Source organism: Trachemys scripta, chromosome 1 (genome assembly GCF_013100865.1).
Source record: "Trachemys scripta elegans isolate TJP31775 chromosome 1, CAS_Tse_1.0, whole genome shotgun sequence".
Classification (NCBI taxonomy): domain Eukaryota; kingdom Metazoa; phylum Chordata; order Testudines; family Emydidae; genus Trachemys; species Trachemys scripta.
Genome location: NC_048298.1, coordinates 116,098,247 through 116,114,171, shown reverse-complemented (window position 1 = coordinate 116,114,171; position 15,925 = coordinate 116,098,247). Strand labels below are relative to the sequence as shown.

Here is a 15,925-nt window from a genome sequence, read left to right as displayed (position 1 = left end):
CTGGGTGTCCCTAAGCCTCTGACTGCCAGATGCTGGGAGTGGATGATGGGATGGATCACTTAATGATTGCCCTGTTCTGGTCATTCCCTTGGAAGCACCTGGCATTGGCCACTGTCGGAAGACAGGCTACTGGGCTAGATGGACCATTGGTCTGACCCAGTATGACCGTTCTTACTGTATTTATGAGCACTGCGGCAAGCACATAGATTAGGAAGAGAGATGAGTACCGTGCTGTATCCATAGCCTGTCAATTGTAAAGTGGATCCCTGGGTTGAGTTAAAAGGGAACATCTTGATGAATGGGAATAAGTTTCAGCTGATTTTCTGAGAAGAGATTATACCAGCTCCACCAATATGAAAACTCAAAAAGGGATATTGCCTCACTGTGAAGAACCTACAGGGACAAGCCTCAGCACTGTGGAGATTTTAAACAATCATACAAAGAGTGGACTAGAACCAATGAGAATGTGTGTATGTGTTTGCAGTGGGCAATAAACGAAAACATAGGCAGAGGCTAATCTGCCTGGACTAATTTACAGGGAAAGAGCACAATCATGTCAGGAAAGTGACTGGAAAAAATGCAAGGATTCCATGGCTTTTCTCCTGCAATGACTTCCAGCTCAAAATTTTCAAGTTAATTTCTGTACGTACACATGTTTTTTGCTCTCTTTCTCTCTCGCTCACACTCACACGAGTGTTTTCTAGCTGCCAGCCCTGAAAAGTCAGCACGGAACCTGCAAGTCAAGCTTTCTGCCCTATGAATCCTCAATAGCCATATTCTGCAGTCAGAAATTAGCCAATGATTTCATTAATGATACATGAACCAGACTAGAATCCAGGTCAGTAAATTGGGGCTATTAATACATTCTCCTGCCCCTTTCCTGCCTTATCCGTTCAGATTGTAAGCTCTGTGGGACTGTCTCTGGTTACGTATTGTGTCTAGCACAGTGGAACCCAGGCAATAGTACTGTCATACAAATAGTAACAATAGTAACTAGTGCAACTCTTGAGATCAGCTGTCTAAGCCTGTTCATAAACACTCTGGACACAAATCCCTGTAAGCTAGCCCAAGCAAAGGTGAGTGATGCCTAAGTCTCTGATTCCTTTGCTTTAGCGAACACATTTCCTTTTCTTATGTTTCTGACATATGCGTTCAGTGACTGAGCAGACATCAGTTGCCCTGTAGTTTCCCTGGCTGTATTTCTGTAGTTTTTCTGAAAGCCCCTTGTTTAAAATCCTAATTACTAGATGATCGCTCAAGTGTTGACACCAAAGTCACAATACTCTGCTTGTTCATCTAGGGTGCTTTATAGTCGCCCACGTTTTCCGTGGATCTTTGCACCTTTTGGTAAATGCATACATTTGTGTGTTAGATTGCTCTTAGGAATTATCTGTTCATCACACTTGTTTTTAGCATAATGTCATAGTTATTCTTATCTCCTTCCTAAGCAAAAAGGCTTTATAAATATTTTCAGCATCACTCCCCAGTGTGTAGATTAATGAGCTGACCTATATTCCCTGCTTGCTGGGTTAATGTTCATTGCCTTTTGGAAGTGTCCATTCCACGTAGGCTGTTGCATGGACTTATCAAATATCATGGTTGGAGAGGATTGAGCATTGTCATTTTCTTTTCCTCTTATTTATGCGCCACTGGTAAATCCTAAAAAAAGGCTGTTTTCTTCTAACACTGAACAAGGGAATTTACTTAGAAAAAAAATTATCCTTAACATCTCCTTTTCTTGCTCGCTTAGTGCAGCGCGTCTCCCCAGAACCTTTCTCAACCCCTCACCTGGGTTCCTGCAACAGATTTTAAAAAACACTACATGTGCCTTCACACACACAAAACTCCACCAGCCACGTCTGTAAAATGTGAAAAGGAATGACTTTGCCAGAGTCACAAGTCTCTCTCCTGAAGTGTGGTGCTATTCTGAAAAGTGGCACTTTGTGTATAGAAAACCAGTCAAATCTGTTTACGTAAGTGACCTAAACAAGCTTTTACTTCTGTTTGCCTGACAGAGCCATCACAACACTGGAAAACTGAACTAGATTCCATTCCAGCAACAGCACAATTTAACTAAATTCCATTGTGGGTTCAATTTAGTCCAAACTAAAATTAGGTTCTTAAATCCATATTGAGGGACCTGCTTGACTTTCAAAATTACTGAGCAACACCAGCTCCCCTGGCTGCCATTGGGAGCTGGTGGATGTGCAGCAGTTTGAAAAATCAGGCAGATACATGGGGATGTCACTTCCAAAAGTCACTTAGATGCTTTTGAAATGTTTATTCTGTGGATTGAGGGCCTTAACTCTAGGTTCCTTTTTTGAAAAGCTTAACCTTAGAGTTTGATTACAAATTGGATAGTTCTTGTTCTCAATTTGTCGCTCTCTCACACACTCCCCCTTTCCAGCCATTATAGGTCAAAGCTTGGATTTTGCTATACACCAGCCTATCCATAAAAAAGTCATGCCCCTCTGCCCCCCGATAGTTGAGCTGCGACGGTACAGATGACAAACGCCAGCCTTCTGTTCAGTGAGGTGTGTGGGATTGGGATTAGCAGTTGTAACGCTTGCCATAAGGTCAATAGAATCACCTGTGTAAAAGGTTGCAGCAAGCTAGTTGGGCCTGGAGGCTGAACAAGCAGTAATTTAGGGGCCATGACATGGAAAAGACAGAGCACAACTAATCTGCAACATTAACTGTCCATGATGCCATGTGTTGTGTTAGAGGGGAGTCTTGGGGGACTGCTCTTGGTGTGACTTTTGTGTACTGTACACATAAGGTGCACTTCTGTGATATACACTGTGTGACTGATGAATGGGCTACTGTTTGTGTGTGTTGTGCCCCTGTGAAGTCCAGTACTTTTCCTGGCAAACGAGACCCCGACACTTCTTGGTGTGTAGCCACTGCCTCCTTCTTTTTGTTGTTGACGACTGTGTCATGTTGCAAGATGTGTGTTTCTGTTGTCTACTGCTCACAAGCACTGGTGTGGAGACTAGTGTCAGGCAGCCCTGCTTTGTTAAAGCTGTTCCCAGTCCCTCATTTTTACATGCTGAGGGCCCTCCCATCCTAATGAAGTTAGTGAGAGTTGAAGGTGCTACGTTACCCACAGGAAGAGCCTCCCAGCTTGCAAAAATCAGAGCTACATATTGTGGCGTGGATATTGATTCAGCAAGTTCAGGCTCAACCCTACAACTGCTTACTCACACAAGGAGGCCTTTGATGGAGCACCTCAGAGGCGTAAGGATTTGCGGGATCACATCCTTTAATGGCTATATGCTGCTCCCCATTTTCCCAAGCATCCTGTCTCATTGTTATGAGTGGCTTTTGAATCGTATAGGGGCACACACACACTGCAGCCACCTGAATTTGTACTTTGCTTTTGTCAGTTTTCTTTTGGGGGGAAGATGGAGATGGTGGGAAGCTTGCACTGATTTTGCCTCACTTTCTGCCACGTTACTGTGGAAACTGAATGAGCGGTTAGTCAATATGCCCTAAAATCCAGGTTAATTGTGAATAGGGTTATTGATTGAGTACTTATTTATCTTTGTGGATTATCAAGCATTTCCCTGAATTTGTTTTGAATTCCTGAACCTAATAGCTATATTTATAAATTAGCAAAACTAAATCAATGTATTGTTTAGAGTTGGGCTTGAACCAAAGCTCGGATCCAAGCAGCCCTACATTCACAGCGGCCAGTATCTAGATCCAGATCTGTACTTTGGAAATCATTCCTATCTGCATGTGGCCTGAATAAAATCTCTGGGTCCAAATTTTTCTCCTGACATTTCACTGACATTACACCAGGAAAGATTTTGGCCCCTGGGATTTGTACAACCTTGAATTTTTGAGTACTTGAAATCTGGATTTACATTTTTTGTATCTTGTTTTATTCGTCTGATAAAACTAAACAGCACCCCTCGGCTGTAAGAAGTGGGAAACAGAAACACAGTTTAAGTAAAGAACACATTTGCTGTTTTTATTGGTGCCTTGTAGGGCAATAATACTGAAAAAAGGGGAATGCAAAAAAACCCAGCATGGTGGCAACCCACATCTTATTTTTTTTAAAGAGTACATCAACTCCTGATTTTTTTATTTATTGTGGCATGAATGATAACATAAAACCAAAACATGAAAATATACAACTTATATTACACTATGTGTTATGAACAAAATATAAATCTATAACTCTATGTTATATTTACATAATTATTTATTTTATTAAATTTCAAGTGAGATGGTAGGTTGCACATACTTTGTTTTAAGCTCCAGGCATTTGATTGTCTCTATTTTCTTTTCTATTTTTCTTTTCACTTGTAAAATCCAAAATGTTAGAAGGAGTAAGAGCTTTAGAGCCAATGGAGCTATATAAATACTGTTTCAGCAAACCAGTGACAAAAAACACTGGGGAGTAGAGAAATCAGTCAGTAGAAAAAACAAACTTGACATGTTCTTCAATCTGGGAAACTGACAAGTTAAGATAAAGTTGAAGAAAATGTAAATATTAACCAAACTAAACATCCATCCCATGCCCTGTGAATTGAGGATACACTTGGATCCACATCTAATGAATTATGGTACATACATTTCCTTGCAAAATGGAAGATTCTATCAAGAAGTGGGCAGACAAAATATTTCATATATGATAAACCATGCCCTTAAACGTATGATATATTATGCAGTTGCGATTAATTTTAGCAGTTGAATTCTTGCTAAGTGAGGTCTAAGTTTCCATTGTGTGTAATTATTTTTGATGTTACAAACGTAATGTCAGAGTCTTCTTCAGCGACAACAGCAGCTCATCTCTTTGGATTAAAAAAGAAAAAGCTTTGAAAATGTGCTGTAAAAAGGTTAAAGACAATTTACTTTCTAAAAAAAAATGATTTAATTAAAGAAAGAGTCTACTGCAGAAACCAAATCTTTGAAATAATGTCTATGCAGAAAGAATTTCTTCCATATGCATTTGTAATAAGAGGATTTGGTTACAAAACTAATTAAATTCTATAATAGTAGCTAGTGTTCTTTTCTGGGGGCCTGATTAATATAGCGGAACGGTTAAATAAAGATGTTAAATGCACTTAAAAATCCTATTTTACTAATATAAGGCATGAATAAATTCAGAAAGAATTATGTGTTATTTCATTGAGCTTACCAGTCAGTCCCTCAATTTTTTTTCTTTTGACCCTCTTTTCCCCACTGCTGGTATTACTCTCTGAGAAGTTTGAATCACATTGGAGTAAGAAACTGCCCTGATTTCAGAGGAAACGAAACGTGCGACCAACACAAAAATTCTAACAAGAAGATCGTCATTATATAGATTCCCAGGAAAGAGGCGAGCTAGGCCCACATATACGCTAGGCTTTTTGTGCTCTTTTAGGTTAATACTATCCTAATCTCTTCTAACCTGGTTTTTCTCAGTGTCATAAGGACACAAAACCCAGGAAAAGAAAGAAACAAGACAAGAACTTCTTTTATAGATACCTGTTGTCGTTTTTTTAAATCAATAAAATAGGGCCTCTATTTCAAACATGGGTGTTTTAATACTATAGGACATATGGGCGCTGTGATCCAGCAAAGTACTTAAGCACATGCTTAAGTGCTTTGTTGGACTGGATCGGTTTCAGCATCGAAATGCAGGGTCTTTAACAAGCTACCCAGCTTTGACCCAAACCCCAGTCCTACCGTAGTCTCTCAGGTATAGGTTGGTTTGCAATAAAGTCAGCATTTTTTTTTTCTTTTTTAGCATTCGTTCTGAGTCTCAGGCAAAGACAACACAGAATGTAAAGCACAGCCCCCTCTCCCACCCCTCCCCCAAAAGGAATTCGGTCACATCACCCATTATGAAGACGAGGGCTTAGTCCTGCAGCCCTTACTCACCCACAAGTGCTCCTAGGCCCATTGGCTTAAACAGGGCTACTCCCATGAGTGAGGCCTTGAGTATCAAGCTCATAGTTTTTTTGGGTGAAATGCTAGTCCCACTGATGTCTAAGGCAAAACTCCCAGTGACTTCAATGAGGCCAGAATTTTACCATGTATATTTAAGATTTGCTCCAACCATGCCTGCCTTGGTGGCACCTACCTGGAGCTAAAACAAAGTATTCTCGTAGCCCGAAGTCACATAATTAAACCAGAGCATCTCTATAACATGGTGGAAATCAAGCAACCAGCAAATGTGAGGTGAATCCACAAGAGTCAGAAATAATTTGTTCACAAAGACAGGGAACAAATTAAAAAAAAAAAGCAAATATCTGTTTTCACATTGTACATAATAATGATATAAAAACAATTGTCTATTTTTTTCTTCTTATCCAAACAGAGTGCTTAAAAAAATTGGCTCTAGATGACTGGTGTAATTAAATAACTAAAATGAGTGATGAGAGAGCAGAAGTTAATTAAGATTGAAAACAACACTTCCATTAATTCACTCCATCATAATAAACATCAGAAGTTGTCATGACGGGGGCCAAAATTAAAATGAAGAACTAAGAATGGGGTGAGCATGGGAAGAAGTGAGTTTTTTATATGTCTATATAAAAAAGCAGGGTTGGGCAGCAATTTTAAATATCTTAACAGCTTCATTTGCTGCACTGCCAAATCAGAACAGAATAAAATAAGGTAGAAAAAAGGGAAATAAATTATACATAATTTACTAATCTGGGAACAGCTGACCATTATTATTATTATTATTATAATTACCATTACAACACTAGCAAGAAAGAGGCAGTTCAAATGAAAAAAAAAATACAGTCATCAAATACAAACAAAACCAAAGAAACCCTCTGACATGGAGGATGTGATCAGCTACTCCAAGCATAACCCCAGAGCAAGTCTTCTGAAAGCGAGAAAAACTGAAAAGAATTTTTGATGTGGAGGTGGAAATCAAAAAGGGAAACTAAAGAAAAAGAAGGGAGAAAAAAAGATGGCATGGGGGTGAAGCTATCACACATCCAAACCATTCATTGGAGTATTGTCTAACTCTTAAATGGCATTTGTTTGTTTGTCATTTGCTTTGCACAAGGTCTTCAGAAGGAGCTTTACACTTCAAGTGGTATGTCTTCAGGCAAAGTAAGGCCATGATCCTGCAATTGGATCTGTGAGGCCTGACTGCTCCAGGTCTAAAATTTAACTGGCTTCAGGGTCAGGGCCCTGAATCTACTGGTGAGTACTGTGGCCTGGATCCTGCCAATGCTAATACATGTAGCCCTTACTCACACGAGGAGTTCCCAGTGATGCTGATACTGAGCGTCTTCCTGTGAGTAAGGACTAGTGATGTGAGCAAGGATCTGTAGGATGGCGCCCTACATTCACAAACAGTGCCTCAATGGAAAGCTTTTCTCTGTAACATAAGACCGCGCTTCCTAGGACAGAGCTGCATTGGAAATCAGAGGTATCCTTTTCCTGTTAGGGTTAGGTAATGCTGCTGCCTGCTGTCTTACCACATGAAACTGGGCGCACTCTTTTTAGAGAAGGATCAGAATGCTTTGTGTCACTATGTTTACTTCTTTCTTTGAAACAAAGTAGAATTGTCAGTTAGATTGCTGAAAATACAATGGGCTAAATTCTGCCCAGGGTTATATGTGTGCAGCTCCATTGTCTCAAATGTGCATGCCCATGTGTAAACAGGACAGAATTTACAGATGAGATGACTGAGGCACAGAACAACCTTACCAATATCTGTTAGAGCTTGAGGGAATTTATTTATTTTCCTGGTCTCCAACCCTTTTGGAACTTCAAAGGCTCAGGATTTGTGTGCTATACGTCAAATTTTGCTGCCCACTGTGGATGGGACAATTGCTTCATTGTTATTTTGTTCTTTCTCCTTGCACAAACATCCCACTGACGCCTGTGGGTGTTCCAAGTGGGTAGAGAGAGCAGCGTCTCAGCCAAGATCTGCCTTATGGATTAGCACCAGATTCATCCATTTTGGCTCGTTCTAGAGGTTAGTACTTCCAGTTTGCCTGCCCTGTTCTAAACAAGGGTCTGTTCTGGACATTTTTTATGTTGCCATTTGAAGTGTAAATTAAAAGCAAAGGCTCCTTACAGACCAAGTTGTTTGGAGGATGTGGGATTTCATCCTGAATATGGTTTTTGCTCACAATGGTCCAATATTATTCTTATTAGTACCATAAACACGCACACACAAAAATCCAAGATCATAAAATATTTTTCTCTAAATTTTTTTATGTCTCTCTCACTTTCACCTGAGAACGGCACCTACAGTTTCCTTTAAAAAAACAAAAGAAAAGAAAACAAAGTCTAATCTCACCAGCTGCTGGTATATTAGGTTCTTCAAGGGATTGTCTAAGACATAACACTGTCCTAACTTAAGACAGAACAAGAAACAAAAGCGACCAACCGGAAAAATAAAATTGAACTAGTTCAGCGCTTTAGTACAAATTTGGCACTTGCTCAAAGACTCAGTGTGGTGTGCAACTGATGAAGAGAAGTCCTCTCTAGAAAGGAAATAATTACTTGTTGGGGTTTACAGAAACAGACTCCCAACTCCCTTCCCCACCATACACACACATGCGTGCCTCCAACCCTAAATATTCAAAGGAGAAGGGAAAAGGAGGAGGAGGAGGCAGAGGGGTAAAAGGAATTGTCTTTTTTTTTTTTTCCTGTCAGGTGCATTACCAAAAAAAAAAAAAAAAAAAATTTACTTCTCTTTAAACTGTAGCACAAAACAACAAAACACATTCACAAGCCACTTGTTGGCACTGTGTACCTGAGTGAGAATTTCTAGAACATTGTAGAACAAACAGCCATAAAGTTTATTTGGAAAAAAAAATAATAATAAAAGGTCGACGGGTAAGACTTCAGTGCTTGGGTATAGCAGCTGAATTACTGGCATTATTTTACCCATAGCTTATTTCATTCTTTTGTTGTTGTTATCGTCGTTGTTTTCTTTCTTCTGGGCCTTTTTTTTTTAAATGCAGGCTGATGTCTATTAGTCAGCTGATGTCCCAACTAGTTAAGACTAACAGTTAAAGTAACAGTCAGTGTATGAGAAAGTTAATGTGCTTGGCCACTGGTAAGGATAAACCAGGTGGGGCTTTTTTTTTTTTTTCCTTGAAGTCCTGTAAGGTCACACAATATTTGGACCCTTATCAGTTGGCTTGTCCTGCAATGTGATTTTCACTGTCACTGCCGTAGTCCACATCAGGGTCGTCCTCTTCTTCATCATACTCATCGTAGATTTCTCCATTGATGTCATTGGCCTGCATCTCCTCTTTGATGTGCGGCTCCTCGCCTTTGATGCCGTAAGTGCTCTGGATGACAGGCATCCCGGGTTCCGGGCTGCTGGACACACTCGAGTGCTCTGATGGCAGATGGGGGGAGGGCATTCCTGCCATTGCGATGGCTCCTGGGTAGACGACACCGGCGGTGGCGATAGGAATCTGTGCTTGTTGCCTGTTGTTGAAAAATAAAAGGGGATTTAAATACGAGCAGGAGCAAAGAGAGTTCCTATTCCTATAGGTTCCTATAAAGTCACAAGGACTATCATTATTGGGTTTGGTGGAGTGGGTCCCTCGATGATCCACACCAGACACCTCCCACCCATAATCTTCCAAGCTTTGACACTTGATCCTATGACTAATGTTAGGGGCCTGAACCAAATCACTGACTCAAACACCACCAAACTCTGGACACGTTTGATCTGTATCTGAACTTTGGAGGTTGCCTAAGGCTCATGGTTCCTTACTGGGGGAATGGGATGTCTACGAGCACACAGCCAATGACAAACATCCTGCCACCCATGGTCCAATGATTAAAAAAGACCCGCCCCCTTCCTCCCCCCAAAAAGTTGCAGAGTGCAACTAGGGCCAAAAACAAACAGCAAGGTTTTGGTGTCAGGAGAGAGGTGGTGGGTGGAGGGAGTTCCTGAGGGAGTCTGTTCGTGGCACGGGGAAAAGGACCAGGCTTCCATTTGAAAGCCTGACATAGGCTAGGAATGTGGAGTTTATTTAGAAACCTGATGGCTTGTAGGGAGGGGCACAAGGTCTTCTGGGACCCACATGGGAGCCTGGGTGATCCCCAAGACCTCCATGTAACCTTGGAGTTGGCTTATGCAATGTCCACAGACAGGTGGGTGAGGAGAAGAGGGATCATTGATAGGTATGGACAACTCCCTGGAACAGTGAGGGATATTGGTAAAAAGTAGATCCTCTCAGGGATGGCAGATAAAACTAGGAAAAGCCAGACTTAGACATACATTGTTTTAAAATAAATAGAGCAACATCAGTGTTTGATAAAAATCCTCTATAGGACATTTAAGCCTTGGAAACATGTACAAGATAATGAAAGCAGAATTATTTCAGGCCATCAAAATTCCTTTTTCATGTAGAACACTAGCTGTGTTGTACCAGAGTTTATTTCCCTGAGAAGCTCCAGGGTCCTAACAAGCCTAGAGGTTTAAAATTCATGCTCCTTTTGTTTCCTTGCTGCATGAAGTAATTCCATTGCAGTAATACCCTTCAGTACATGCTGCATATTGTAATGTCATCAGTGGTGTGTCCATCTGTACTGAAAAGCCTTGCCACAGGAGACAGGGTGAAATCTCTTGAGATGAACATTTTTAATTAAGAATGAAACCGTCCCCTGTTCCTGAGCCTGACTGTTCACTGACTGCCCAGTAAGCCTTGCACAGCACAGCGATCCCGAAAGACTAAGCAGTCCCAAGCAACTGAACATTTATTTGGAATTATTTGCCACATTTTTAATATACTTGCTTGTTGCTGTCCTAGGGAAGCCTGCTAACCTGCGAGCATCACTTCTTATTTTCAAAACAATATAGTTGCCTCAACTAAGGGCTTAGCCTGTAAATAGGGAGAACATCTTTTGCTTTTACTCTTAATTCAACAGAAAGACCTAGCGTTAGCATTTCTGCAATTAGCCTTATTCAGTGTTTTTAAATGGCTTTTAATATGTAATAATAGGAACACTTTGCACTCAAATGGTGCCTCTCATAGGCCAAACGTTTGTTGAGTTTCACAGTGCTTCTGTAATGTTCTTGCATTTCATAACTGAAAAATAATATCCTCCACTCCTACAGTGCCTTCCATCCAGGGCCGGCTCCAGGCACCAGCTCAGCAAGCAGGTGCTTGGGGTGGCCAATGGGAAGGGGCAGCACCTCCGGCTCTTCGGCGACGGGTCCCTCAGTCCCTCTTGGAGGGAAGGACCTGCTGCTGAATTGCCGCTGAAGAATGAAGCGGCGGCAGAAGTGCCGCCAATCACAGCTTTTCCCCCCCGCTGCTTAGGGCGGCAAAAACCCTGGAGCTGGCCCTGCTTCCATCAGAGGACCTCAAAGCTCTTTATAGCCATTGATGTATTAAGGTTCGTGATGGCCCTGTAAGGTAAGCATTTTTAGTCCCCTTTTAGAGATGACGAGGCTGACAGAGATTAGGGGTCAGATTTTCAAGAGAGCCAAGTCCCAACTATTGTGACACTTGCAGACAGACTTTCAAAACTCTTGAAAATCTGGCGATTTATTTTGGTGCCTAAATTGTTTAAAAATCTGGCCCTAATGACTTGCACCAGGTCCTGCAGGAGCAAAGCCAGGAACAGAACCTGACTTCCAGGATCAAATACTGATTTTTTTTACTTTTTTTTTTTTTTTTTTTTTTGGAGTTTTACCATTGACTTCAGTGGAACCTAGATTTCACCCCCACCCTCCCCCAGTCCCGGCTCTAAATTCTAGACAAACTATCTCCAAAATGTCTTGTTTTCAGATATGGTACTTGTCAGATTCATCTGGAAAGTTAAATAATAATAAAAACATTGCAAGATTAGTTAAAAAAATGTAAAGCCATGCATGTCAGTGAGATAAGCAGTATTTGGGGGGCTCTGTTGCCACCTATCTTTCTCAGAAAGACCCTCCCTCCTCTTTTTTCTAATCTCTTGATGCTGAATGTTGGCTGACTTCCCTATGTTTGTTTCAGTGCTTACTAGTGGGATCACTGAACCTGCCAGCACCACAGGGTTAAGCAGCTCAAATTTCTCTGTTGAGCTGCTTATTATAACAATGTACACTGTAGCTGTTCAAAACACTGTCTAAGGACACTTAACGGTAACTGGGCAGCTATTTTCCCCTTTACTGCTATTCATACCCATTAACTAGAGACAGGTGACCTGGTTCTGGTACAATAAAAAATAGCATTCCTTTTTCACCCCAAAAGGGAAACAGAGCCCAGATTCCAATTTTTCTAAGGCTAGTTGACTTTTTTTTTTTTTTTAAAGAAAAACAATAATTTTTTTGTGTAGCTCTGTGTTTCCTGGACCAGCTGTGAAAATATCACAAGAACGTCTGTCCTTGCAATACTTCTCACCTATCTGTAGCCAAAACCAAACAGTAGTTGCAGAAAGACCCTTCCAGGCAGGTTTCTAGATGAAAAAGCAGAGAACTAAGTCTTGAAAAACATACAAACCTTTGGATGTTTCTCTGAAACAATCCTCTTGAGATTTGAACCCCTCACTAGCATTCAGCTTACCACAGAGCAAAAGAGACTCTGGCACTGCTAATGCCCTTGGACTGAAGTAATCTCATCACATGTGACTAGTGTGAACTGGTTGAGGATGTTTTATGCCTATATCCTCACTGACCTTACTAGCAAGGCTCAACCTGCCATGGGCATTCAGGTCTTCAATAGCATTGCTGAAAAATGTTTTAGCCGACGGCTTGCTGAACCCCTTGAATGTGAGCTAGTGTTTCTGGCCTTGGGAGCTATAGACACTAACAGATTAACTCATATAGATTCTGTAAAACACCATAATGAGTAATACTTAGCACATATGTGGTGCATTTCATCCAAAGATGTGGTCAAGATGGGCAAGTATCATTATCTCCATATTACAGATATGGAAACTGAAGCCCAGCTGGCCAAAATTAAATAGCAGAGCCATGAACAGATCTCCTGACTTCCAGGTCACAGTTTTATGGACCACATGGCCTTTAAAGATGAGCTTCATATTATGTTAGTGTGATGGGGTGTATCAGGCCCTTTGAGGCGCCCTACTGGAGGTCTTGCAGTCCTGCCACACCCCACCCTAGGAAAAGGAGCAGTGAATGTGGGTCCTCCAGGCCTGCCTAGAAATGCTGCAGGGAAGTAGCCAATCAGAGCATAGCAGGCTCAGAGAAAAGGAGCTGCAGGAGCTGAGCAGGTCAGTGGCTGGCTGGGACCAGAAGGGGGAAGAAGGATTGGAAGGCTGCAAAACTCCATTGGTAAAGAGGCCTGCGAGAGACTGTGCTTAAGCAGGGAAAAGACAGAGACCCCTGAGATAAGGGTGAAGAGGAAGGGGTTACATGGGAAGTGGCCCAGGGAATAGCAGCAGCACCAGAGTTAAAGGAAGCAGCACATGGCTACTATTTGTAGGGTCCTTGGGTTGGGACCCAGAGCAGTCGGCGGGCCTAGATTCCCCGGCCACCGGAGAAGCGGCCTAAGCCCCAAGGAGAAAATAAGACTCTGCATTAAAAGCCTAAGAAAGGGGCTGGGGATTTAAATAGGCCCAGTGACGGGCTGAAGACCATGAAGTAGGCCAACCATATGTTGAACTTTATTTCCCCCAGAAGGGGACTGGAATTAAGAAGTAACCTGGCTGGACAGCTGGGATACCACAGAACCACTGAGAACAGAGTCTCCAGGGAGAAAGTGCTGGGGGCACTGCTCTATACCAGGCTATGGACAGACTTAAAGCTAGCCCAGAAGGGCCAAGAACTGAGCCCCGAAGGCAGGGCTGCAGATACCAACCAGAGCATAGTGAAAGGCCCTGCTGGAGTTTTGATACCCCGAAAGGGGTTTGTTTGTTTCTTCGCATATTGACAGTGTGTGACCTGGCTGGAGGGCTGGGCCACTAAAAACCCACCTGATGAGGTTAACAGCTGACAGGGGGAGCCGACAGAGCGAGTGCAGGTTCACATTTAGCCGACAGGAGGCGCTCACGAGAGGTGAGAGTCCTCCGTCATAGTTAGCAACACATTATTTACCTCGTAATAAAATATGACATTTACAGCTCTGAAACAAGGACAACCCCAGAAAAACAATTTCTACTGAAATAAAAGATATGACAGGCCCATACCCAACATTAAAATACTGCCTCATCTCTTGTCGCCTGTTGCGCATGATTGCCTTGTACTCGCCGATCCGCAATTTTTTGCCATCCACAAGACAGGTGCGCTTCGGCCTGGGCTTGTATTTATAGTCTGGGTATTTCTCCAGATGTTGCTTGCTGAGTCGGGCCTGCTCCTCATAGTATGGCTGCTTCTCTAGGTTTGTCATAGCTTTCCAGCGAGATCCTGTCACAAGAAGAATGAGAAATGAGAACCCTTCCCCTTTCCCATTCAGAGAAGGACAAATAAGCAGGTCATTAAGAACAAGATACCCCCGGTCCTGTGGCTTTGGGCTGTGAAACAGCGCTTTTAGATAAGGAGGGTCACAGCTAGTTTTTATTTGGCAGGTAAACCTCCAGGGAATGCCCATGTGATGCAGGTAGCTTTGTACGTGGCATTCTTTCCTTTTTGAGTCAATATTTTATGGACACTGCTGCTACATAGTAATTATTAAAGCTCCCTGACACTTTGTAAAAGTAGGCTGCGAATCTCAATGGCTTGGGCAAAGTTCCATTCGCCTGTTTAGATTCTAGTCTGCCTCTGTTCCTCTGTAGTTTCATTTAAGCATGGTACTCATCTTCACTTCCTGTTCTAATGTTCCTGTGTGCTACGAACTAGCTGCTGCATTCCACCCTGGGCTGGATTAAAATATAGGCATGCTGGGGCCTTGGTTCCTGAGGTCAGGCTTACATCAAAGTCTAAGCTTTCATTTTTTTAAAACAAGTATCTTTCTAGCTCTCATGGTTATAACAAAAAGCTTGAAAACATGAACTGAGCATAACCAATGTGCTGAATTCTGCCTGAGTCTTCAGAGAGCCTGAAACAATACCTCTGAGAGATATGAATTATCCAGTGCATCCCCCCAGTGAGGTGTTAACTCCAAAACCCTCTACAGTGGGAAGGACTCTGTATATAGCAGAAGGTGAAGAATGCAGTGGGCCTGGCTCACCCGTTACAGAAATAGGTTTGAGAGGGCTCCCCTGCTTCTACCTCTGCCTCTCTGGGGCCAGAACAGACACCTGCTGCTACTCCTGGGGTGAAGTGGGATGAGTGAGAAGAAAGGGCCATGCCTTTGCCTTTCCCTATCTGGGAAGGAAGCTCCCTGCCATCAGCACACCATTTGGGGTCAGGGTTATGATGTGGGGCTGTGGCACAGGGACCCTCATGTTGTGGTTTGACTAGGGCCCTAGATTGCTCCCATTCAAGCCTGGTGCAACTGCTTCTGAGGTAGAATTTCAGTGACGAGAGGAGTAGTTCCCATATAATCCCATAAAGTACCAAGCTAGAGTCTGGTTCTTTGGGATGAAAGATCCTATTTAAGTAAAAGGCAGTGGTTCTCAACCTTTCCAGACTACTGTTCCCCTTTCAGGAGTCTGATTTGTCTTCCGTACCCCCAAGTTACACCTTGCTTAAAAACTACTTGCTTACACAATCAGACACAAAAATACTAAAGTGTCACAGCACACATTAAAAAATTGCTGACTTTCTCATTTTCACCATATCATTATAAAATAAATCAATTGGAATATAAATATTTTACTTACAGTTCAGTGTATAGTATAAAGAGCAGTATAAACAAGTCATTGTATGAAATTTTAGTTTGTACTGACTTGGCTGGTGCTTTTTATGTAGTCTGCTGTAAAACTAGGCAAATATCTAGATCAGCTGATGTACCCCTGGAAGACCTCTACGTACCCCCAGGGATACACATACACCGGGTTGAGAACCACTGGTACAAGGTATTATTAAAAAGAATCCTGAAGAGCAAAAGATTTGTTCCCATGTGACAAATTAGCAGTTGGAGACAGAGCATTAATATACAAT

At 42.1% G+C, this 15,925-nt stretch overlaps 1 protein-coding gene across 10 annotated transcripts in view; it reads right to left on the bottom strand.

Moving 5' to 3' along the window:
* Positions 1-3,949: 3,949 nt before the first annotated feature.
* Positions 3,950-15,925, bottom strand: part of SOX5 (SRY-box transcription factor 5) — a 421,524-nt gene continuing 409,548 nt past the window's right edge. For all 10 annotated transcript variants that reach the window (XM_034782427.1, XM_034782373.1, XM_034782420.1 and 7 more), the window contains exons 14-15: positions 14,071-14,287; positions 3,950-9,408 (exon numbers count right to left, since the gene is read on the bottom strand). In XM_034782427.1, coding sequence (XP_034638318.1) covers positions 9,105-9,408; positions 14,071-14,287 — 521 coding nt within the window. In that variant the 3' untranslated portion in view covers positions 3,950-9,104. The remainder of the gene's footprint in view (positions 9,409-14,070; positions 14,288-15,925) is intronic.